Here is a 26369-nt window from a genome sequence, read left to right as displayed (position 1 = left end):
TCGCAGTGTGCTGTTTACCTTGGCCAGGTGCAGGTGAGTCTCCGTCAGCAGGTCGGGGTGATGTTTGTCCACCAGGCGAATGACATCATCAAACATCTGGTTCTTCTTGTACATGGTTATGGCGAGGTCAGGCTGCTTCACTGCGGCAAACAGCCTGCGCGCGCACACACACACACACACACACACACACACACACACACACACGTGCACACACGCACACACGCACACACACACAGGAAACCATTAGTGATTGAACTTTTTTTATTTTCTAATGCTCAACTGTCAAAAAGTGAGAGAAGACTTTTAAAAAGACAACAAAGTCTGAACAGGGTCTGAAATTACCGCCCGTCAACACTCAAACACTGTTTTTAGTCTTTCTCTCTGTAATTGAAGTGAGAGATGACTTCAGACGCAGCCATGTTAGTTTGCTCACTCGATTCTCTGCGCTTCCAGCAGCCAGCGAGGCAACAAATGACTATAAATAAAGAGATCTTCATTTACCTCTCAGCCTCCTTGAATTTCCCGTCTCTCTCCAGCTCCTGAGCTCTGCTGACGTACAGAGCCATCACTTCCTCCTCTGTCATACACTTCACCGCCAACTGCACAGAAAATACACCAAACAATGACAATGGCTTCGTTGAATTTCTCTGTTTCTTAGCTAGAATACGATTACAATGAGACTGTGATGGTTAAGTGTGTTGTTCCACTTTGACCAGATGAGGAAAAGGAGATAAATGTAATATTTTGTATTTGAGTTTGATTTAAATGTATTAATTTGCCACAAAAATGCAAACTGGTCTCTCTTTATTCTCCATACTTCTGTGTGTAGTTTGTCTCCAGACTAACCTTATGAGCCTCCTCCCAGCGTCCTGCTGCAGTGTACATGTCTATAGCATCTTTGATGTGACCTCCTTTCACAAACAGCTGCTCTGCCACCTGCAGGCCATTAACACACAAAGCCCACAAATCAAATAACACACAGGATCTGAATATCATGAGCAATCAGTATAGAGGCTCATATTTGACATTATTTTTGACGCCATAAAACCTCCTGACATATCCGCAGCACATGAATGCATTAAAATGATGTTCCTGCAGGGCAAACAAAACACAAAAAGCATTTATAAAACTAAATCAGGAACAGCTATCTGCGCTCATAACGACATGAAGACTGGTGTGATTTGTTGCTGGAGTGTGTGACTGTTCAGCAGAGGTTGGAGAGAAGGGAAATGGAAGCATCCATCACGTCAACGTGAACAGATTTTTGCTGCATAAAGGCAAAGTTATATTCCATTGAACCTGTGCTAACACAGGCATCAATGCGGCGGACGTATGTGCCGGCTGTTCGTCCGTCCTGATTAAAAAACGTCGAGTCATTGTTTCTTCCTGATAATTTCTGCATTGAAATCACAGGTGTGAGCTTCCGTCATTGTTTGAGTTTGCACTGAATTATACTTTCCTGCAACTTCCACAAGTTGGAAAGCAAAGAGCTTGTTATCTTAATTACTTTCTGTGAATATGCCCATAGAGCAAACAGACCGAAATGGTCTGCTATTTTCAGAGGCTGGCAGTCTGTGGAGGCTGTTTGGCTCAGCTGAGCTCATCAGAATAAGCAGAACACGCTGCGCTTCACCATCCTCATCTCTCCTCCTTTTCTCTTTGTATTTATACCAGATTTCTCTTTCTCTTCTCTTCAACAGTCCTGTATTTCTGGTATTTAGGCAACTATTGTTACAGCCGTCCAACTTGTCATCACTGCCAAAGCACCCTCGAGCACACGCAGCCCACACTGCTCCAAGGAGACTGAACTAAAGTGTGCGTATGTGCACAAGGCTGTGTGTGTGTATGTGTGTTATGAGTGACTGTATATATCCCACAGCGATGTGCAGAAATTAATTGCCGGTGGCAAAATGTCACTTTACCCCTCTGGCTGCCTCCGTCTAACTGTCCGGTGTGCAAAACTAACCTCAGGTGCTCACCTAACCACAAATCCTAATGTGCCAGCATTTAGGCTGACAGACAGCATTTCTATGAGGAAAGTATATAACAAAATTCATCATGAACAACAGAGGGGTCTATTAAGAAAAGCCAAATTAGGTTACCGCCACTGTTTACACATCCACTCATTTGGAGCTGTGTTTCTGGCCACCTGACAAACATCCACTTTTCCCTCCCAGTTTAGCTCAATTTTTGGTCTCAACCTACACCTCAGTGAGATATCTGGCTCTTTCGCTGCTAAGTGCTCCACTATGTTCACCAGCTAGTTGCTAACTGTGTCTGTCTGCAGGTGGTGCACAGTCGGTAATCGGAGCTCTTCAGTGAAACCTGCTGGGCCATAAAACCAAAACAGTGAGCTGAAAGAGGCTAAATCTCTCCGTAAAGCTTAGACCTGCAGAGTTGGATGACAGTGACGATAATTCTCTATGAGCAACAGCTTTCACATACATGCAGGTGATTTAGGCATTGTGAACAACTGTTAAACTACGACAACTGTAACACTAAAAATATCTGGCGCCTCCCAGTGATGTTTTACCACTGTTTCAGCTCAACTTCTCATTATAAACAGTGCATGAAGAGATCGGCCCTAATGGTGAGCAGAAAATTGCAGTTTGTCATGTTTAGCTATCATCATTATCCACCTTTAGCTCGGCCCTCCTCTCTCACCTCATAGTCCTGCATGGAGGCGTAGTACTGAGCTATCTTCATGTAGTACTTCCCTGCCGATGAATCCTCCTGTAACTCCAGGATGTGGACGGCTTTCTTCCACTGACGGGCCGCGATGGCCGCCTCGATGGCTTTAAGTGAGCAGCTGAGAGGAGACCGGAGAAAGACAGACCAACTTTAGTGTGGTTGTACGTGAGCGTAGAGTTTATCCGTAACATTTCATGAGAATAAGCATCAACTCTGAAATGTAGATGATGTGTGTGTGCTGCTCCACCAACATTTGGTTGAGACAGCAGAAGAAAATAAACTCTGTTTAGGATCTATTTTGTTAAAACTGAGGTACAGATTGAAACTTTACTGGCAGAAGAAATATCCAGCGGAAGTTGTTTTTTTTTAAACATTTGTTTTTGTGCTTCCCAGTTTAGCTTCCCATGGTCAAAATTCAGTTTCAGATGCCTTTTCAACCTGGAAAGAATAAAAATCTGGGCACTGATTGCATGTCTTTATTTGGTATTTTTGGGAAATGAATATATTGTTTAAAGATATCTCTTCTCATCTCTCTCTTATGGTCCTGGTGATGATTTAAAGAACCATTGGCCATCTCTGTTGGATTGTTTTTCATGTGTAATCTGTCCTCCTCTCCATCTGCCCAAGTCTTTGTCTCCTCACTCCTCTGCTCTACGTACCCCGCTTCAATGAAGTGGTTGATGGCAGCGTCCATCTGTTTCTGCTGGACGAGGTAGTCTCCCCAGGACTCCTCCAGTTTCACCACCTCGGCGGGGAAGGCAACGCGAGCCAGCTCCACCGCTACAGGAAGCAGGAAGGACAAGCTTCATATACGTACTGTACATCATCTACTGTATGCCTACACACATCCACCATTAGATTATGTGTACCGTTTGTGATCAAACGTAAAACTAGACAAAGAGTGTGCAGCCATGCTAGCTGCACTGTGAGGCTGTGCTTTGAGCTAAATGCTACCATCAGCACACTAACGTGCTAGTAATGACAATGCTATGGGGTATAATGCAATGGGTATAATGTTTACTATGTTTACCAACTTTGTTTAGCGAGTTAGCATGCTAACATTTGCTAACTAGCTAAGTACAGTTGAGGCTGACCCAGAAAGTCATTCATTTCACTGGTATTTGGTCACAAATCATATATTAGACTGATGGTGGCGCTGGATCAAAAGTCAGAGGCTCAGCAAAGTGATTACAATTTATCCTGAGGTGGACTTCAATGTGCGCAGCAAATGTTATTGCAATCGACATTCACTCGGACCCACAGTGAATGATCAATCACTGCTTTATTTACATTAAACTGTGGGTTAAGAGTATTGATGCCACCTAAACGGGACTGATTTACCTTTCCTGAAGGCGCCTCCTTTGCAGTAGCACTCCAGCGCTCTCTGGTTGTTTCTGATCTTTTCGTACAGATCTCCGGCCTAAACAGAAAACACACACAATGTCAATTTATAAAGACAAATTTACACATGAGGAAAATCCAATATGCCGAGTCAGGGTTGTTCATGGTTTATAGGCCAAAAGTGTGTGGACACATAGAAGCACAGTGTTGTAGAAAGCCTTCACAGCAGAGTGGAGGTTGTTATGGTCATAAATGAATGTGTATGGCTTTGGAAAGAACTTCAGCTATCACATATGGGTGTAACGTCCAGCTGTCCACATGCTTTTGGTCACATAGTTTATCTTTATTTAGAAAACATGAAGACTTATTTATTGCTTTTGAACTACTTGAATTAAAACACAATGTATCAGGTGTCCACATACTTTTGTCATGTTGTAGTACCATCAGCTATACAGGAGCTGTGAGGATCTTAGCCAAGGCTGTGACAGTGGCTAGCAGCCAACTCAGTCTGCCTTATGACTGTGCTGTTAATGGTGCTTTGATTGGTAACGGTTTGCAATTTTATTCCTGTAAACGTTTGATATTTCAACTAATGAACGAAAAACCTACCTAAAAGCACAAATCCTGTATTAGATAAGATAGATTAGATGTCCTAAAGAACTCCCAGCTTCATTAAAACTAGTTTCAGTTTTCTTGTCCAATGGTTTGAGAGTTAATTCAGTGGCTTTTCTAACCTGTCAGCAACAAAGTGCTCTCTTTGCTGCATACGCAAAATACACTGAATGTCAGCAGCGCATATTGGTTTCCGCAAGTTAAAATCACACATTTCCAGCGTCGATATCAACCTTCAAACACCTGAAAACCACCATCGGGATGCAGCAACAAAATTTGTTCTGAGGTTTCGTTCTCTGTTTGCCACCTGTTACATACACACAGATGGCTACAGGAGAAGAATTGAGTTCTCAGACAAAGAGCTGAACAAAGAGACACAGAGAAATAACAGACAGATGGAGGGAGACAGAGTGTAAAACTGAATAAACAAAGAAAAATGTTGTTCCCCTGTTGATACCTCTCCTCTCCTGGCATCTGTTAGGAGAGGAGAGGAAGACGAGGTGTCTGAAATGAAGACGAGAGTTAAAGAAGAGGAGGAACGGAGGAGGAGATTTACCAGCATAGGCTACCAGCACCAGCTGCGATCAATTCCACAATAAACAAGAGCCCGAACAAAGACAGAGATAGTCAGGTAGAGACAGAGAGAGTCTGCTCACCCTCTCATAAAACTCTCCCTTGATGAGGCTGGCGGCGATGCGGCTGACAGTGTCACTGTTGCCGGTGATCTCCGGCCGGCTGATGGCCAGTCGGGCGGCTTTAGCTGGCAGTCCGGCCTTCAGGTAGAGGTTGATGGCACCCTGGAAGTCTCCCTCGCTCTCCTTCACCTCCCCGGCCTTCTCCTCCTGGCCCGTCTCTGTTAACCACTGGTAATAGTTCCCGCGCAGGCTGTCCAGCTCCGGGTGGCCCTGAGGTGAATGGACTGTGTTTATAAAGAGCTTTGCTAGTCTACGGGGTTGAGAGTGGGCTTGTTTCCAAGTTAGACGTAGGCTCAAATCTAGCATTGAAAGAGTTACAGAACAATTAACCTTTAAGGCATTTATCAAGCAAGAACGTTGCATTTTTATGCTGATTTGCTGCTTTTCACTGTTGAAAATGAACGTAGATGAATGTAAACAATGGACGATTTGAAATACTATTAAAAAATGGTTTTGCAAGTGTTTTATGGGGACACACAGTGTTTTGGTGTATGAATGTAAAAATAACTTTCGTTTGTTTACGAGAAAGCTCCACAGGGCACCTTTAATTTTAGTCAAACTGATGAATGTTTATTCATTTTTTTAAAATTAATTTTAGGTGCCGGTATAGACCAACGCCGCATACTACAGCATTTATTTAGCTTACGCTAACTTGCAATGCCCGTTTCTAGATGAGCGTTTAATAAAGTACACAAAACACAACCAGAGAACACACACAAAACAGTACAGAACAGAACAACAACACAATAAAATTAACATAAAACAAGGACTAGATCATTCACGACCACACGACTGATTCATGGTCCCATTCATGATCCATTTCGACCTCCGTGGTCTCATCCCTTGCACAAAGAAAGACGTCTGTCCAAAGGAGGATTCACAAAAGGACATCTTACAGTTCCCACCTTCGAGTCAGTAATTTCCCTGACTAATGATGCAGCATGTGCTCTTTGTGTGGCGAGACACGCTTCTATTCAGGACTCATCTGACTGTGAGAGGACCCTGAAAACACTGGCTGAATGACTGCGCCACAGAAAAGGTTACAGTCTGCAACAACACACAGCGAGGACACAATCTCCCTCAGGCAAAATGCAAAGTTGTTAAGTGTGAATGCAGTCAGTTCATTACTACCTTGTCTTCAGCTACAGCGATGCAGTCGTCCCACATGTGGAGCTCCTGGTACATCTCTAAAGCTTCATCGATGGCATTCTGCAGAAACAAGATTCGATGAAGCTTGTAGAGGTGTGACATTGATGTATGTTAAGAGTTCCTGATTGGGTGAAGTTGTAGGTAAACAGTCTAACCAATCACAGGTGGTTGGTGCAAACATGCTAGAATAACAGGTGAGAGATTTACAGACAGACTAATAGGACTTGTTGAATTTTGGGAGTGTTTGGTTTGTTGAAGAATCTGAACTGAAACACACTGGACATTAATTCTACACATTACAGTGTGAAGAGGTAAACAAACAACATCAAGCTCCTGTACGCAGGTGTGTCACCAACCTGCTCCATGTAGTGAAGTTCAGCCAGTTTAAAGTTCTTATCCAGCATGGCCATGTGGGCTTGGACCTGGAAAAACGCTGTTCCGTCTCCTCCCTGGTCAAAAGACACACACACACGCACACGCACATGCACACTCCAGTGATGACTCAGTTTGTGCCGAGAACACTTAATTAGTGTGACATTTCAAGAAATGCAATAGTGCATTTTTATACAAGAATCAACACAAATGACTAATTTCCTTCTGTAAATTTTAAAGCAATCATTGATCTTCAACAAGAGTGATTTGCATCAGTATTGATTCCACAGAGTTCTGGTCTTCTGTGCTCCAAATGCTGGTTTTGCATTTCCACCATTAGAGGAATAAAATCTTTAAAGCAAATACAACCCTGATTTCAAAAAAGCTGGTTTAAACATAAAATAACACAGAATGTGATAACTTATTAATCCTTTCTGACATAAACTCAATAAAAAAACAGCACAAAGTCAATATATTTAATGTTTGACCTCGTCAGCTTCATTGATTTCTGTAATTATCTGCTGATTCTGAATCTGATGCAGCAACACGTTTCAAACAAGTCGAGACAGGAGCAACTAAAGACTGGGAAAGATGTGGAACGCTCCAGAAACACCTGTTTGGATCATTCCACAGGTAAACAGGTTGATTGGTAGCAGGTGATAGCATCATGTGTCACCACACAGAGTCCAGACTGTTTTGAATCAGGGTTTTATTCTTGGATCATACTGGTAGTTAACCACTGAATCCAAAGTATTAGCCCCACCCTCAAAACTCTTCTATCTGTTGTATACACAGCTGTAAGGTGGGTGTGGAGATGTATTGTTGTGTCTTGTGTCTAACACACCATTTCATGAGAAACTTTGTCTGCAATCTGGTTTGTTTGGTGGAGGAAACGCACAACTGAGACGTCCCCCAACGCGGCGAGACACCTGGAAAAGAAGAGAGACAGAAAACAAAGCGCGAGCGAGCAAGTGAACAAAAAGAGGAACACAAAAAGAAAGTTAGGAGCTACGACTAACCAGACAAAGCTTAATGAACTCAGATAAATTAGAGCTATTGTCTAATTAGCTTTTAGATCCGGTGCAGTCTGAGAGGCTGAGAAATGAAAAGGCACATCTTTGCATTTGGCCACTTTATTACCAACTCTCTCTGAACAGTTGCATCAGATTAATGAACAAGTCATGAAAGAAAAAAAGTAAGAAAAAAAGCCTCCCTCTGTCTGACTCTTTCTCTCTTCCCTCCCTCATTAACATTACCCACTCCAGACAAAACCGTTTCTTTCCCTGATTTCATGATTTATGCAAATCAAGCCCATGCCTAACGAACAGCATATGCATTATTAATGACAGAGAATTCAAATTCGAAAAGTTTCTCAAAACACAGAGAAATAAAGAGAGAGAGAGAGAGAGAGAGAGAGAGAGAGAGAGAGAGAGACAGAGAGAGAGAGGATGCTTATGATAGGAAATTAAAAAAAAATGTCTTTGATGATTAATGAAGTTAGAGAGGGAAGTTATGCAGGGACACAGTCATCTGATGTGTGTGTGTGTGTGTGTGTGTGTGTGCTCATATGTATGTGTTCAAAACTGTTTTTTTTTTTCATTCCAGGTGACCTCGGTGACCTTGTTGTCTCCTTCCTCCTCAGTCACAAAGATAAGTGTCAGTTACAATGAAGACTGATGCAGAATGTGATTAGCTCAGAGATGCAAATATTAGCTCGCAAGGTTTTGTGTGTGTGTGTGTGTGTGTGTGTGTGTGTGTGTGTGTGTTTCACTGACCTTTCTGCGATGTGCAGCTGGTGAGTCTCTAGAGCCAGCTTGCTGAGCGTCTTCCACATGGCTTCAGTCTCTGGTGACATCTCTAGAGTCTCCAGGAATGCTGTGGCTCTGTTAGCGCACACACACACACACGCACACACACACTGCTGAGTCAGGCAGCGAGACGGGCTATAAAGTAAGACATGACAGAACAGACAGTTTCAGCAGCGTTCTGTGCTGCAGACTCAGTGTGACATGCAGTCTGAGAGCAGTAGTGCACCGACCACACATATTAAAATGCAGCACTGCAGCAGAATCGTGTAAATATTGGAGGGACTTGGGTTATTCAGAAGGCAGTGGCAGGGTTGGCTCAGTGTCCTGGAGGTCACAGTTTTTGTAGCATGGACATGCTTCTGATTTTTAAGAAGCCACCACCTGTGGCGGCGGAGAGACATTTTTACATTCAGTCTTTGTTCTCTTGCGGGGTTTATGGATTCATCAGGCTAAATTCAACACTTTTTAATACCTCGATCTAATTCCTGTTTCACAGCCATACTGGCTAAAGTGTGATAAAAACCACTGGAGACACTATGGGCCAGAATTAATATATTTTAAATGCTTTCCAGCAGTATATAATAATAATTCCTAATAATACAATTCATTAAATCACTGACATCTGGACCGAGATAAGCAGAAGAAATGAATGTAAGGATGAATCAGGTGAATATGATTAATTAAGAGTTTTTACTGAAACTGAACCAAAGCTTGCTGATGGGCTTCCTACAGCAGCTCCTGTAGCTGCAGTAGTGACAGTGTTTGCTACAGGTCTGATAGTTCTGACTGAAGCTCCACAAAAAAGGACTGAAGGGCCTCCTGAAGAACAATCCACTGCCACAACAATCCCGCTTTCAGTTAGAAACTCCTGACAGCCTGCACTCAAATACAAAACATTTGACGAACATGAAATAACATGGCTGCCTATTGCAAGTAAGAGAGAATATTTAAGATTATTATCAGAGTTAAGACCTTTTAACACCTCTGAAAGGTGGCTGGCCTGACTTCATGTCAGTTCGATGTTACACTGAAGAGTTCAGCTGCTGCTCCTCCAGACTGAGGGGGGTCAGTCACGGCATCCAAAGAGGAAGCATCATTTTGGAGGTGTTCAAATCAACCATGCTGAAGAGATTATACGTCCCAGCTGGCCTGGGAGCTCTGAGGAGACCCTCAAGAAGAGCTCGAGGAAGCTGCCGGATAAAAGGACATCTGGCCTGTTCTGCTCGCCCGGCTGTCGCTGGGACTCTGACCCAGAAACGCGGCGAGGAGTCGGAAGGCCGGATGGACAGTAATCACAGCGACTCACCTGTCATAGTCCCCGTCATCAACAGCGGTGCCAAACTCAATGAGGCCTTCGTCCAGTGTGTACGACACAGTGTTGACACCCTCCGTCACGATCACATCTGTCTTCCCGTCGGCTCTTTCCAGATCCACAATATCTCCCTAACAAAGAGAAGGGAAAGCAATTTAAATAACAGAGGGGGGTGTCGCAATGCTGGGACGTAACCTGGCACATTTATTCAGGTCCTATTTCCACTGCATGTCTCCTTATGCTACATGTCAGAGGGAAATATTGCATTTTTTTACTCTGCTATAACAGCTACAGTTGCTTCAGTTAGACTTTAAATAGAAAAGCTGAGAATCATCTCATAAAACAGTTGGAGATTAAACTACCCAACAGAATATGAGACAGTTAAAATTAGTTCCTCTTCAACCAGCTACAGCAGTAAGATGCTGCTTACACTCAGAGCACATGATATATATTAATATAAGACTTACAGGAGACATTATTTTCTTTTACCATTGGCACTTTAAGTACATTTTGCTAATGTTACTTAAAGCACTAGTCAGTAAACTCCCACCAAACAGGAAGAAGTCACTGCGAAACATTTCTGAAAATGATGCGACACACACACCATGAACAGTTGTCCATTAGCTATCTGTTATCTGCCTGCAACACACAGCGTCTGTCTCGCTCTGCCTGGTTTTCATTATTCATCGGAACATCAGTGAATGTTCCACAAGCGAGTTTTAAAAACTTGTGCCTGCCGAGGGCGAGTAGCTGCTCCGGGACAGCAGCACTCGAAGCACAGAGACACAAAGCTCGAGGAAAGTAAAAGTAAAACAAGGGGTTTTGGTATAAAAACAGGAAACTTCTTAAAAAATATCAATTGCAAACTTGGTTTCACAAACTCTTACATTAATGGGATTTTGCTTTTATTTATAGAGAAATGCCACCGATGTCATACATACAGTCAGTTTACTCATCACAGCTATTCAGCTTGTGGAAAACAACTGTATAATATATATATATATATGTATATATAAGTCTTGAGGCGCGTTAAACAGAAGAAAAGAGGCCAACATGGGTCCTGTTTTATTGAGGACGCATAAACGGCACAACCCGTCCAGTCAAGTACAGTAATTAAGGAACCTGATGGAGATGTTTCTTTTCGCTACAACCGTTCTCTCCAACATACAAAGAGAGCAAAGTCTCACCTTGATTGGGAACATGGTGATGCTCTCTGGGCTGTCGATGCTGTACCAGATGCAGAGGTTTCCTCTGTTCTGGGCAACCACCACATCGCTGCCGGGCACCCACTGGACGTAGGAGCAGAAACTCAGCACCGTGGCCTTCACGCTGGTCTCTATGTCATACAGATGCAGCTGAGGAGGAAGAAGAGGGAGATACAGAAAGAGTTCTTTCATTACTGATATACATGTTCAGATTTATATCTCTCATGCAGCATCTGTGCATTCTATATGAAGCTGAAGTCAGGAGACAGCTAGCTTAGCTTAGCACAAAGACAGAGAATGGGGGGAAACAGCTAGCCTGACTGTGTCCAAAAGAAATCTTTAGGGGTCGCCACCTGCCTGACGCGAAGCTTCCCATTTATCCACCCGACTGCCTCCACCTCTACAGCTCAATAATAACAACATGTTGTATCCTGTTATATCACAGTTTGGACACTACTTACCAGCATTATAAAACAATAATTCCCAATGATACAATTTATGCGACTTGGACCCAGATAAGTGGCATAAAACTCATGGATGGATTAACCAATTAAAAATGTTTGATCAGTTGAAGTTTCTGCTAATTGAAACTTGGCCACTATGAGCTGATGAGCTTTTTAGCTAGCCTCATGTTGACTTAACAGATAGAATTGATCTTATCTAACTCTTAGCAAGAATATTAAAAGTTTGGAACTGCCTGCCACAAAAGCTTGATTCAGTACAATCAGATGGCTGAGAGGACTGCTCTATGCTTCTTTCATGGTCTTTCATGCTTTCAGGTTGTAGAAAGTCATCTTTACAGATAGATGTTGTTTTGTATGAAGGGTTTGAAGTAACGTTTTGTACATGGAGAGCAAAACGCTGCTCAACTGTTCAACCAGAGAGACAGACAACGGAAAGGAAGAACCTCTGAGCAACAGCTGGATAAGAATAGAAGACATGATTGATAAAAGACACTTGAAGCTTAGCATCTTAGCAATCTGTGCAGATTCAAACAGAAACTGGTTCCTGCTTCAATGTCAAGTGCACAATAATGTGTACTATGAACTGACAAATAACAGCGTAAACCTATTAAATCGAACCACGAGGAGGCTGCAGAGGCACTGATGCGGTTCAGTAATGTTTGAGGGTCAGTTAGCTTTTCTGGACTGGAAAACAAAATCAACATCTAAAGGGATTTAAGAGGAAAAATGGTGTATTCTTTAACTACGAGCCCTCCGGATATTATAGAGCCTTTGGAAGTCACTGAAAGATAACTAGGTTGCGAGATAACTAGTTAATGATTCACTTTGGAAGGCATCCCTCCTTTACACTGCAACATGTTGCGTCCCTGTAGATTAACATACATCCTCTGTGTCTAAAGGATGCTTGATGTGCTGGGACTGTCGCTCAAAGAGTTAGTTAAAGTTTACATATCATAGTTTTCATCTGGCTTGAACAAAGTAATTTCCACCAGACTCCATATGAACACTCACACACTGCAATCTATTCCACCCTGACGAGCTGAGGATCTATACATTCTATAAACTACAGTGGCTCCCCAAGCACTTAATATGTATGTGAGTGTATGAGAGGCCGCCCGCTGCTGTAATCAGCTACCTTAATATCTTCCCCCCCACCATTTTTAATAATGCTCTGTCTATAGTTTCACCCTGGAGCTCAGCTGGCCAAGTTTTAATGCAATGAGGAAGCGCAGCCTGTTGATAAGCTCACTTGAAAGCAAGTTTCAATTAAAGAGACATTTATTATACAACTTGACTTCTCATGATTTCTTACTGATGGGAAGTGCAATGAATATGTGCTATGAATGTCGATTTCTGAAAACCTGAAATAGTATAAATCTTGTCAGTCTGCCCGGTTTGAATTTTTATCTGCTTAATAGACAGACGGCAGCTTATCATTACGCACCGTCAGCACTGGGTTCAAGGTGGAAGGTACTTTAAGACAGTTCCCTAGCAGTGACATGAAGAGGAGCATTTGCTACTCTGGAAGCTAAGACTTAAAATGTACATGTGCAGAGGAAACAACACACTTATATACAAAATTCTGGCCAGAAACCGTTAAAATTAAGGATTTCTATCTGCAGAAGAACCACAGAACTTTACATCATAAAAACAGAGAAACATTAGAGATCTCTCTGGTTCTGATTACCCTCAAACAGCTCATCCTTTGTGCTTATACATAAATATTTCACATGATTTCACAATCTGTCCCATTAAAAGTTCATTTTGTACAAACTGAAATAATTCCACACTAGAAAAAAATCAAATTTATATTAAAAAAAACTTTAAGCGTCATTATGTGACATAAAAGTGCAGCAAAAAAGTTTGAGGCCACTGAGGGATTCCCAATTACCAGAGTTCTGCATGTCTTTGCCCCAGGGCTGGAACATCAAACTGTTTGATTACCCCGGGGCAACAACTGACAGCAGCTCCCTGCCACTGTCATCCTGCACACAGCTTCTCAGACGTGAATCTCAGCACTGCCGAACGCAGAACTCAACCAAACTGACAGCTTTCTCCACTTAAACCAAGCGACCCAAGGAAGCGAAGAACAAACGACGAGAAGACGACAGAATCACAACGCCGTGCTTTTCACTCGTTACTTTTTCAATGAAATACCTGAAAGGTTTCTGTGCTGCTTCAACCAGTGAGTGAAAGGTTCGAGCTGCTGGAAATTTCTTCATCATTAGAAAGAATGTTCTTACTGGATTTGGTCATTTTAAAATGCAGAAGAATAAATTCAGGGAGCTTTTATAATTATTCAACAGAGCACATGCCAATCAAATTATAGTACGGCCAATAACAAACGAGATTTGTATCAGTTATAATGAAGAGTACTTTTAGAAATAAGGAGAAATTAGATTAATTCAGATTTCTTTTTTTCCCAAATGTTTGAATGCAATACGAATGATTTCACTGAAAGCAATAAAAAATAAAACTATTCTGTAGAAAGAATCTTCCATTTGAACCCTAGAGGAGCCATAACAAAATAAATGGTATAAGAAAGCAGCAAAGACATTCATGTTCGACAAAATTAAATAGAAATTTTTTGGTGATTGGTGATCGTTGGGTAGTATTACCTCTGCAGGACTTATACTAATATACTAATAAAACATGGAGAGTGGACATTGCTTTGTTTAAAGAGGCAGCGAGTCAAAAAAAGGTGGAAATAAACAAGATTTCATGCATGACTTTGTTGCACCTTTTTTTGTTTGTCTTTTCACCTCAAGTCATCGGCCTCACCTGCACTGCGTTAATGCTACATGTGGCACCACGGCTACACATCGCTAGCTGGCTGAGTAAAGTGGTCACATGACACGGTTTGGGTGATGGACGTGGCTGTAACTTTAGACATGTACCAACCAAAGTGCAGATATTCCTCCTTTACTTGTTACTTTAATCATCACTGTGTCTGCCTTTAGGCTTCCCTCCTGTCGTTCCCTCTCTTTCAATCCCTCGGGGTGCCGAGGTTTCATCCTCACCCGCAGCTTCTTGTCCCTGAACAGCAGCTTGCGTCCGGTTTCATTGAGCTCCAGCCAGTCAACCTTGGAGTCGTGGCTGATGGTTCCCAGATTGTAGCCTCCGGCCAAGTCCACTGAGGGGAGGAAAAAAACAGGACGACTGAGCGACGGTCAGACTTCCAGTGTAATGATGTATCTGACTAAAGTCTTTTATTCGAGATTAGAAATCAGTCAGTCATTTTGTAATTATTAATGATTCTATCAGGCAGAGTGAGCAGTTTCTCTCCTCCAAAAACTTACCTGCTCTGGGATCAAGTTGATATTATCAGTCAGCTAATATATCAGCCCACATCAACTTTTTAATTAAAATGGAGCACGGTCCAGTCATTGTGGTCCAGTCAATGGAAAAGACAGAGTTCAGCTGATGATATACTGCAATTATTGTAGCTGTAGCAGTTCAGAAGTTTAATACTATCATGGTGAGTGATCATGTGTGAAACTATGTGCCTATAATATAATAATAGCAGCATCATCAGCATCCTACAGTGTTAAAAAGCTGCAGATTTGAAGATGTTCTCCAATCAAAAGCCATCTCACAATCCCACAGCGCAAAGCGATTCTGTTAATTTGCAGGAGTTGACAGAGTTGTTGATGACTCACTGTTACTTGTTCAGGTACTGAGAGCCATTGTTCTGGAAATTCACAAACCAAGCTGTCCTTGCTTTGGAACAAAAACCTGTCACCCACTTAAGATTTTAAATCCACAGTTGGCATTTAAGGATGAGGCTGGCAATATTCTGCATTTGTCTTATTGTTTACAAATCCCACGAAAAGACCAAAACCAACAATCAACTGATCCAGATAACAATTATTGTCTGTGTATCCAGAGCCTATCTCTGAGCCATAGAGCTCCACTGTTGTCCTAAAACTATTAAAAACACATCATTGAGCCTCACTGATGGACCGGCTGACATGTTCTTCATTACCATGAACACACACACCGTCCTGCTACTGTAAATACTCACTAACGTGTATTAATACACATCTGAAACAGTCCCCAGCCACAGCACTATTTACTCCTGTTTGAGGAACTTTTGATAAAAACTACAGCGTCCAGCTGTTTTATGGAAATACTTGGCCTTTAAAAAAAAAAACAAAAACAAGAAGCTATACAGTATATTTGTGACTGTTTTCAAAGATTTACATAGATTTCTTTAGAGTAGTGACAGTAAACCTGTGCAAACCTTTCACCACTCTCTCTGCTGCCTCGCATTATTCTGCTAAGCCCCTCCCACTGAACACAAAAGGTCAAGCCTCGCCGAGACCCGGCCCCTCTCACCGAGACCCATCTTCTCAAAAATGCCCCTCCAGGGATCGAGGCCTCTGGGCAGAACGCCCCAGGCACACACACTATCTCTGCCACTCGTCATCATAAGACGGAGGATTTTCTGCCCATTGTATCAGACTTCCACCATTTAAAGGAACGTGGATGTGCATTTGTAAAACAGCCAATAGGAACCCTCTCTCTCTGAGATGACCTGTGATTGGCTAAAGCCTCCTGTCAAGGGTTAGAAGCCTAGAACCTGAAAACTTAGTCTAGTTTTCTACCCCAGTTTCAAGACACTGAACATCATCAGATCATCAAATCAGCAGTTTTAGTTTAGAACTACAGGTGGTTAAACTTTAATCCAGGTGTCAGATAACACCTCTAACACAAACGGTGTTTACATGCACATCCACAGAATCTCATTTCACAAACACACATTCTTACCAATAGCAATGGTCTTTATATCAATCAGATATGCCAGCTTCTTGTTGTCTTCGACTCCTCTCTGCTTCCTCTCGTTTAGTCGGACGCTGCACACACACACACACACACACACACACAAACACACCTTTAATAAAAAGCATTGGTCAGTGGAACATGACTGAATTTACATTCATTTAAGCACCAAAGCTAGTGTCAGCTCGGCGTAATTGGCTTCAGCTGCTGTTCATCGTAGTTTGAATCCCAGGACGCCCCTGATCACAATGTTGTCGTGCTGCAGTGTCCAGCCAGAGGCGAGGAGCAGTCAGGGCATCCTGAGGCCTGCTGGCCTCAACAGCAGCCGGCCATTAGTCAGTCACCCAGGGACTCTGAGTCCTGACACTTTTGACAGGGCTGAATATTTTAACATGGACGAGTGCTGACTGGCAGGCCGAGTCTCACCGACTCTCCTGCAGCGTTAATGGCACAATACTGGATTTCCGCACAGCTCAATACACCCATCTAATGGACGGAGCTGGAAACACACACTCATTCACAGAGATTAGCGTTAGCACAGTCTGTGTTTGAACTGCATCTATTTAAACTGTCAGTTTTACATGTTTATACCCCATTTAACACAATTTCCTTCAAATATTCTGGAGCTGAAAACAGATACTTACTAAATATATTTAAGAAAACCAGCTGTGGATCAGTAATATCTCTCTGACTTATCGGGAACCAGACAAACCTGTTTGTGTTGATGCTAAACCACATTAATAAGGTGTGTTTGTGTTGCGTAACTGGACCAACCTGATGAGGTGAGGGTTCATAAATTCTGTCCTGACAGATCCCAGGATCTCATTGTTACTGTATTCCACCAGGCTCAGCTCCCCAGCATTAAAAATCATACACACCTGGAACAGAAAATACCGTCAAATAAAAACACGCCAGGAGCTGGTTAAGAGCCAACAGCGAAATCTATAGAGAAGCAAGACATGACAGGACCTGAAACATTAGCTCCAACCATTCTGTAACTATATAAACGTTCTTGCTACTCAGAAAATAGTGTTTTAACAGGTACAACCTTGATTTCCAAAAAGTTCGGACTCTGTGCATGAGGTAAATAAAACAGATTAATCATTAACAATCAAACTGCGTTTACTGACAACTGTTTTCTGAAGAGTCTGAACTCCTTTATCCAATCATGTGTTGAACCTCGCTCCATCCTTGCTGTGAACCACTGAGCCTTTCATCATGATACTATCACCTGTTACCAATCAGCCTGTGGAATTAGATCAGACTTTATTGATCTCACAATGGAGAAATTCACTAAAGAAGCCACTGGAGATGCCGGGGATTGAACCCGGGGCCTCATACATGCAAAGCACACGCTCTACCACTGAGCTACATCCCCTTCTGTAGGATAATTGTTAGTAGTGGGATTCGAAACCCACGCCTCCAAGGGAGACTGCGACCTTAGACCACTCGGCCATCCTCACATGTAACGTCAGTTGTTCCAAACACAACTTTCTCAGTCTTTTCTTGCTCCTGTCAAATATTAAATCTATTGACTTTGTGCTGTTTTGAGTCGAGTTTATGCTAAAAAGGATTAACAAATGATCACATTCTGTTTTTTATTTGTTTTACACGACGTTTTTGGAATCAGGGTTTTATATAATTATAATTCACGTTGCCAGAAACACACTGTGTGTACTTACTGCTTCATTTTCAAAGAAGAACTTTTCATTCCCACCAGAACCGGGCCACGGCACCTGAAAAACAGGCAGCAGAATCGAGGCACTGTATTATGAAACTATACGAGATGACCAGTCCACCTCCACTTATTGTGAGTAGGAAACAAGGAACCATCTATGTATGATATGACATAAACTTGTTGTCAGTGGAACTGACTCAGGTGAAGTGACCCTTTAAGTCCTACCTCGCTCAGTTTATTTGTCAGCAGGTCTCCCAGCAGCAGAGTATCGGAGGTGTGAGCCACCAGGTAGCGATCTTTGCCCATGATTTTGACTTCTTCTATCTCGTAGCCATAGTAGGACTTCAGGACCACACGTGTTCCTGTGGAGAGGTTCCTGACTATCACCTGGAAGAGAAGGCACAGAAGATTAACACACATTTCTCCATATTATCATTTGTGTTTTATTGATAACAGGCGTGAAATTCAACGACTTGCTGCTTCAGCAGAATAAAATCATATTGACCCAAATCTTAAAGGTTTATTTACACTCAAATACACACATGGAAAGCAGCAGTCAGTGAACTCTGGTGGAGTCAGAGGGAAATCAGGGACTATCAGCTGTAACAGCAGGCAGACTCACTCACAGCAGGAAAAGTTTCTGATGAACTCCTGACTGGAAAATATAATTACTCATCAGCTGTCTCCTGCGCAGCTACAATTAATTTCTCAATCATAATCTCATCAATTCTAATTTAGTGTCTTTATGTTTTCAAACCAGTAACAAAATAGATTCAAGCTTTAATTAACTCAGGATGTTTTTTTTCTAATCAAGAAATCCTAGATTGAGTTCAAAGGTCATATTTCTATCGGTTGTGTTCCAGACGTTATTATTCCGTCTTCATTTATACCAAAAACTAGTTATTATCACAGTTCTGGAGTTATTTTTCTCCAAGTTTCTAATGTTTATGGTTTAAAAAAGAAAATGTGGTGTTTGTTCTCGGGAATTACACGAAGCCTGCATTTACATTTTGTTCAAAGAACTATCTTACAAATAATGCAGAATAGAAAACATGTGCATTTCCAGCAGGTAAGGTAAAGTCTGTCGATTTAGTCAGATGAACCTTCAAACCAAAACAAGACAAAATATCTCTGTGAGAAGTAAAGAACATTTTCTTTCAGGTTGTTTGTGTGTGGATGTCAACTTTGAAACAATCAAATGCAAAATGTTTTCAACAAAAACCAGAACGTGTTTCAAAACCTGAACATCTGCTGTTCATTTCTTCACTATGACATGGAGATGCTGGACTGTTTTCCTGCACCGGAATTAATTAAATGTGAGGTACACGTATTATTGCACACTTGCCACAAAAGTTTAATAATGAGAGCGTTTCAATCCTACTTGGATCTTCTTGAATGTTTGAAACAAACATCCAAAAACGATTAAAAATTCAATAAAGCACGCAGAAAAAAGTATGTAGAGAAAAACAGAAATACAAAACTCACACTTCAAAATGTCAAATGTACATATTATATATAAATGTATCAGCTTCATTGTCCTATATATCAGAATCATTCAGACGTACATTGTATTAAGAAGAAATCTTAAATTCATGTACAGAAATTGTGTCCTAACACTCTTCTATAAAACTTTAGCTGGATCAGATCACAACAAGGAAAGACACAGCTGTTGTAGCTCTAAGATTTAAAACAGGTGTGTAAGGGCTGGAATCGCTTCTCTGTTCCAGAGTTTTACTGATTGTTTTGCTATTGTTTATAAATGAAAGATACTGCAGTTTTAATGTTAATACAAATCATTTATCTTCGTTTCATTCTGGCTGTCTCTGTCTGTACCTGGCTCAGGCCGACGTAGGTCATCTCAAATTTGTTCTTGTAGATGGTTCTCCGCAAGCAGCAGTCAAACAGCTCCACTCCCCCACACAGTGTTCCCTGTCAGGACACACACAACAAATAAACACATAAAACTCCATCTGGTTTATTACAGATTCGTGTTTTAGGTTTGTTTTTAATAACATGATGGTAGAAGCAGCAGAATTAAAGATGCAGGACTCCACTGCAACAGTAAGCTGTTTAATATGAGAGTAATATCAGTCTAAAACCAGGTTACATAAAGGACCAGAGAGACAACTCTGCATGCATGCACGTGTACTAGACCCACTGCTGCAAATCTCCACTGAAGAGGTAGAGAGCAAAAGGCAAACCAACAGTAGGCTGGCATTAAAGTCACACTCTGGATCAAAATACTGCGATAGGAAAAGTATTTACAGCACAGAGGCGTGATCCGTCTTTCTTCCAGGCCAAGCTGGTGATGGTGTAGAGGTTGAGAATCTCTTTGGGTTTGGCTTCATCCCACACGCCCCTCCTGGGAGCCCAGTTAAACACCCGGAGCCTAAGTGAAACATCAGGACAAACAACTTGCTGACACACTAAAATCCACTTGCTTACATTGGATTTTCTAACATTAACATTATTGTAAACAGGTAAGGAGGTGTCCATCTGAGCTGACAGCTATCACAGTGCTGTCTGGAAATCAACAGAGGGACCACATACTGACCGGTCGTAGCTGCCAAACACAACTGACTGCCCGCTGGGGCTGGTGGCGGCCACGGTCAACTCCCTCTCTGTCCGGTCACGGGTGTAGTCGAAGGTCTGCAGAATGTGACCCTCTCTGCTGTAGGCCACCACCTTCTTGTCGCAGCCGCCCACCATGATGCTGTTTGCACCCCAGGCCAGAGCGTAGGGTGGGCACGGGTGCATCAACAGCTTACCCTGTGAGTGAGTCAGTGTGTGTGTTATATTAGGCAATCTGTGCCATGATAAGTGTAAAATGTAGCGACTTAAAAGGTGAAGTAACACATCAGTGTACATGATGATGGTACCTGAGACTCCCCTAAACCTTCGTCATCAAAGAAGTAACGTACAACCGTCCCATCGGCGTGACCAGACAGGATGCCTTTACCAGAAACACTGACGCAGAACAGACAAATAATGCTAACTGAGCATACCACAGAAGAAGCAAATAAACAAGTATACCATTTGGCGCTTGACATTTGTGCATCTTATACGAACTGTTGCTCATGATTACATATGAATATGCATTTACTTGGATGCCAGCGAGACGACACAGGACTCGGTGCCGTAGATGGTTGATGACTTGTTTGTCTGAGTGTTGGCAAGGCGAACCTATGAAAAAAAGAAAACAAAATGCATTTAAACATACAAAATTTCATCATCATTTGACCAAAAAAATTTATAAAAACAGATCTCCATATGTTTTGGGATTATAACGCAGATCAAGATGATGAATAAATAAGGTCTCAATATCGAACAGTCAATCCACTGAGAAATGCACACAGCTGGCATTCAGAAACTACATTTAAATGAGCCGTCAGGACTTCAGAGAGGTTGTGATGACACAACAAAATAGTCGCCACCCTAAGCCACGCCCCCAGCGCGGCCATGGTTACAAAAACACAGCAGAGCTGATGCAGAAACACGGGGGGCGATGCTTGCTCAGGCCTGTGAGAGCTGGCCAATCAGAGCAGACTGGGTTTTTTGCAGGGGGGCTTTAAAGAGACAGGCAGTAAAACAGTGTTTCAGAGAGAGGGTGAATAGAGGTGCTGCAGTAATGGACAGTATGAGAAAAATAACGTGCTTTTTGAGCATTTAATGCATGAAAACTTTTTGTAGTATTCACCCAGAATAGAAATATGTCTTGCTCCTACTTCTATAATACTCCTGCCAATTATAATGCATGAACAAAAGCTAAATAAACTGTTACACTTGCTTAATGATAAGAGGTGAGAACATGTTGCTGACTTACCTTGCCATCCACTAACCCATAAACAATCGCATGCTCTGCAGGCCAAAGCAAGCAGGTCACTGCACTCTGCAATACAGTGAATAAAATGCTGCATTACAGAGATGTCAGAGAGTTGGAAATTTAAACTTCTTAGGAGGAATTTTTTATTTTCTGAGACACAAAATCCATTTAAGTCTGAAAACTAAGTAGGAATCACAAAAGGCAAAATGTCCCAACTCATGAGTTCCAAAGTACACATATCACATCACATAAAATAAACACTAGAGCAAGACAATCTATGCAGCATTATTTGCACATGTTTATACTCTCTTTGAAGCACTTATGATTGCTTTTCAGCCCTCAAATCTACTAAACAATCTGCAGAATGTGCTAATTTACCAGCCAAGATTGCCATATCTTTTAAACAACATTATAAACACTCGGATTTACTTACTGTCTGAACAAATTTGTTGCAAATGGCTTTCTTGTCCCCCCTAGGAGAGAAGATAACACTGATAAAAATCTGCTCGCATGCATCAACATAGATAACAAAATACAGTTTAATTTATGAGATGAGACCGGCCGAAGGACATTACCAATCCTCTCCAATTCTGTAGACAAAGATGATGTTGTCGGACTGGCCAATGGCAATTTTGGTGGAGTCTGGCGAGAACGCCATGTCGTTGACAACGTAGCTCTGTTTTCCATACTGACAAAAGATTACACTGGATTATTAAACACATGATCTGTATATTCCTCCAACAATCCTCATCTTCAATCAATCCTCTTAAAATGTGATGCAAAAACACATCATGGTTGCAACAAAAAAGCTGCTTCAAACTTAACATCATAACATGGGGCACTAAAGTTCATCACTGAGCCAGAGCTGCATGCTCATCTAGTCAGTAGAAAAGTTGTAAACAGTAGCAGCTGTCATTAAAGTGACATTTGTTGGAGGTTCATGCTTTATTTCATAAGTGTATAAGTTTGCTGTTGATGGTGTCCAGTTGTTCCAAGCGAATGTGTGGAAAAAAAAGAAGGAAAACATGTTTTTGTTCTGCACATATTGTTGCTGTATCATAGAATATACATGTTTCGAATAACTTAAATTCCATTTTATAATATTAATCGAGGTTATCTTTATTTTATGTGTCCTGTCTCTGCTATAAAACACTGAAAGAGACTTTGAAAGGTCTCATTAGAATCAGTTCAGATGAAACACTTCCTATAGATAACTACAGTGCTGATCAGTTCTATAATTATTCATAACTTCATGTGATGCATCATTTTAATAATGCCATCACTGACCATCACTCTGTAGTTTGGTCTTTTTTACTATGAAAGTGTTTATCCTATGGTGTGCCTTATTTTTTTACTTGCATTGCTGTGTAATGAGTTGTGCCTTGTGTTTTGTATTGTTTATTTAATAAATAATAAATGCGACTTCATGTCTGAGACAGTATTAGGCTAAGTGCCCTCCTGTCTCACCTTGGAGTCCAGGGGTTTGGTGGAGAACTTGTCTCTCCTCTCTCCCTGCTCATCATACAGCAGCACCACTCTGTCAACAGTGCAAACAGCGAACTTGGTGTTATTTGGTGCCCAGGCCATGCATGTCACTTTGGCAGCCCCCTCCTGTGAAGGCAGAAAGCAAACAGTAAGAAATAACGACTAGAAGACGCTTTAGCCGTACATCTTTTTGGCTAATTTTAGCTAACACGGATACTTCCCATTATGTTCTAATTGTTCGCCAAACTCCATGGAAAATTTGACTGTCTTAAACCGTTAAAATTGATGTCAATTGTCTAATGACAACAACTGCTAGGGCTTAGGTTTCTACTATGGCCAAATCATTTTTGATACACAGTCTTAGAGTAATTTGTGGCGTATTAGCATTACTTTTTCAACCAAGTAACGCATCGCTGTTGCTAGCTAGCAAAGTATGATAGCAGATAAAAATCTGTATTTAACACCAATTAATCCTGGGTAAGTGTCACTTAAATGCCAAACAGACAAAAAGAAGTTAGGGTTTCCTTACAGCTTTCCAGTCTTGTTATTTGATTATTAACGTTGCATAGTCACACTTTTAACTGATGTTGCTCTCCAGCATCAGCTAGCATTAGCTAACATGTCACTGAACTTACCTGGGGTGTTAATAGTGTCTTAAGATGCTTCAGTTGCATTTTCGGGAGTCTGTAGGAAGCTCATATAGTGAAGAGTGTTATTAGATCTTAGATGAAGTGGTATTTTTTATATTATGGATATTTTGTTGACCAGCTCCATGGTAGCAGCTAGCAGGGAGGACATCTTTGTGGTAAACAGAACTGTGATCTCCTTAGTTACCGCTGAGGCGGGGACTCGTGGTGCATTTATGACTATGGGAAGTCAGAAACTCTGACCAAAGAGTGCAATTTTATCTCGAGAAAACAAAAGAAAAAGTTAAGAGCAGTAACGCTTAAAGCCAGGAATATTATCGCAATGTATAGGCTGGCATAGACAATACATCAACATATGTGTGTATATTCAAGACTAAAATCTGTGCGTTAGCAAACGCAGTTTTTATACAGCTTTCCGTAATTTCGTGTTTCCAAAGCGATGTTCTCCGTCATAAATATATAGCGATCTGTATAATAACAGACATAAAGGGACGATATCCAACGATTGGTGTTATAAGCATGACTATTCTAGGGTAGATTCGCGAAATTTTAAACTTATTAGTTTAGAAAAGTCGCAGCCGTAGGAGCAACCACGAGCAAGTACTTTTCCACCATCTACGGGAAAGAAAATCCTAGCTTCAAAAGGGAAGCCACTGGAGATGCCGGGGATTGAACCCGGGGCCTCATACATGCAAAGCATGCGCTCTACCACTGAGCTACATCCCCTTCCGTTTTTTGGCCAGCCGGAAATAGAGTTTTTATATATTAAATTTGGCCATATTCCCATGATGTATTTATATAGCTTGTGGCTATAAGATGTATAGGGCAGGTTAGGAGATATATTTGACCTGGCCTCAGGTGTTGGATAACGTATCCTGGCTGAACCACATCCTTCATCATCGTCATCTTAAACTCATCAATGCAGGTCACATTTACTGCTGTCCTTGGGCAATGAAAACATCTGATAATTCGGACAGCCAGGCTGCACATTAACCCCATCTTTGAACCAGGTGATGGGTCAAAACACAGCTGAACAGTCCTTCAGACCTGAGACTTCATTAATCACTGAGGGACACTTCGTATACTTAGTCACACTGTGTTGACATACAACTGCTATGCATTTTCTCAAGTACTGTACTTTAATAAAATTTTGAGTTACTTGAGTATTTCTATTTTCTGCTACTTTAAACTTCTACATTGTTACATTTGACATAACATAACTGTACTTCTACATACTACTTTTGATTCAGATTATAAATAGAAAATATGCATCGACTAAGAAATTATGATGGATTATGATGTATGATACCACCTGGCAGAAAGTGAAACAGTTGAAATAGCTGAACCTTTACCAGCTGCAATACTGTTGATCCTTACACATCAATGCATCACTGATGAATCCAGTTATGTATTGATAATCCTGAAATGGGCCATTATGCATGATGAGTACTTTTACATACATAATTTTGTGCAAAAGTGAAGATTTTTGCCTGATGGTGAAGAGTGAAGAAGATCAGGTGAAACAATAAAAACATTAAGTTTCCTCCTCCACATTGAACATCCATCCTTTTATTTTTGGACAAACATTTAATTTTGTCCATCAGAGTCGTTAGGAGCTTTTCTCTGTTGATCGTAAACACACAAACTAAACGTCCAGATCCTCCTGACAGCACTTGTTTAAATATCTTGGTGCAAAAAGAATTCCAGCTGTGGAAAAACTGCTGCAGCAGGTACGGCTCCCCCCGCCTCCCGCCCCTTTCCCGCTAGCGTGATGACGTCAATGTGATGCTAACTGTGTTGTTATTATACCGGAAATGAGCGATTTCAACTTCAAATTAAAGCACAACATGTATAACACCATGGTGTTGATAGTTTTTTTTCATTTCACATCAAAAAAAAAACACTTGGAGGCTACTTGCAGAATGAAAATATTCATTAATACTTATGATGCACATAAATCAGCAGAAGGGGACACAAAGCAAAAGACACAAAAAAGTGGCTGCAGCAGCTGTTGAACGTGCTTATCGTGCCCAATTTGGAAATACTCTAAGACTTGTCAGAACAGTTTAAATTCGCTGAACTGATCATACTATGAACTACATGTGATACTGCACAGATCAAGACGTACTGGAAAAGCTCTTTGAATGTGAGTTCACAATAAGTATAATTGTACATATTTATAGTCCGCTTTTATTTTGTATTTTGTATCTTGTATTTCTCTATTTCTTTTGCTATTTTTTTTGCATCTGCCATTACCTGCTGCTTGTAAGAACCAAATACCCCAAGCTGAGGATTAATAAAGCAT

At 41.4% G+C, this 26369-nt stretch overlaps 1 protein-coding gene and 2 non-coding genes across 3 annotated transcripts in view; all 3 read right to left on the bottom strand.

Annotated features, from left to right (window-relative positions):
- ift172 (intraflagellar transport 172) overlaps positions 1-24202 on the bottom strand; it is a 38499-nt gene extending 14297 nt beyond the window's left edge. The window contains exons 1-28 of the mRNA XM_041958273.1: positions 24053-24202; positions 23400-23543; positions 22508-22620; positions 22366-22405; positions 21933-21998; positions 21213-21292; positions 20989-21076; positions 20664-20878; positions 20375-20498; positions 19943-20038; positions 18335-18496; positions 18114-18167; positions 17206-17309; positions 16420-16505; positions 14670-14782; positions 11168-11335; positions 9975-10111; positions 8636-8743; positions 7705-7789; positions 6845-6937; positions 6471-6548; positions 5301-5549; positions 4033-4111; positions 3351-3471; positions 2665-2809; positions 847-936; positions 502-599; positions 19-154 (exon numbers count right to left, since the gene is read on the bottom strand). Coding sequence (XP_041814207.1) covers positions 19-154; positions 502-599; positions 847-936; positions 2665-2809; positions 3351-3471; positions 4033-4111; positions 5301-5549; positions 6471-6548; positions 6845-6937; positions 7705-7789; positions 8636-8743; positions 9975-10111; positions 11168-11335; positions 14670-14782; positions 16420-16505; positions 17206-17309; positions 18114-18167; positions 18335-18496; positions 19943-20038; positions 20375-20498; positions 20664-20878; positions 20989-21076; positions 21213-21292; positions 21933-21998; positions 22366-22405; positions 22508-22620; positions 23400-23543; positions 24053-24091 — 3111 coding nt within the window. The 5' untranslated portion in view covers positions 24092-24202. The remainder of the gene's footprint in view (positions 1-18; positions 155-501; positions 600-846; positions 937-2664; positions 2810-3350; positions 3472-4032; positions 4112-5300; positions 5550-6470; positions 6549-6844; positions 6938-7704; positions 7790-8635; positions 8744-9974; positions 10112-11167; positions 11336-14669; positions 14783-16419; positions 16506-17205; positions 17310-18113; positions 18168-18334; positions 18497-19942; positions 20039-20374; positions 20499-20663; positions 20879-20988; positions 21077-21212; positions 21293-21932; positions 21999-22365; positions 22406-22507; positions 22621-23399; positions 23544-24052) is intronic.
- Positions 17738-17809, bottom strand: trnaa-ugc. Its single transcript has one exon. It is a non-coding gene; the product is annotated as a tRNA-Ala (tRNA).
- A 516-nt stretch (positions 24203-24718) lies between the features above and the next one.
- On the bottom strand, positions 24719-24790 carry trnaa-ugc. Its single transcript has one exon. It is a non-coding gene; the product is annotated as a tRNA-Ala (tRNA).
- Between the last annotated feature and the right edge of the window lie 1579 nt (positions 24791-26369).

Source organism: Chelmon rostratus, chromosome 18 (assembly GCF_017976325.1).
Source record: "Chelmon rostratus isolate fCheRos1 chromosome 18, fCheRos1.pri, whole genome shotgun sequence".
Classification (NCBI taxonomy): domain Eukaryota; kingdom Metazoa; phylum Chordata; class Actinopteri; order Chaetodontiformes; family Chaetodontidae; genus Chelmon; species Chelmon rostratus.
The sequence above is the reverse complement of the archived record's forward strand: the minus strand, read 5'-3'. Positions and strand labels throughout refer to the sequence as shown.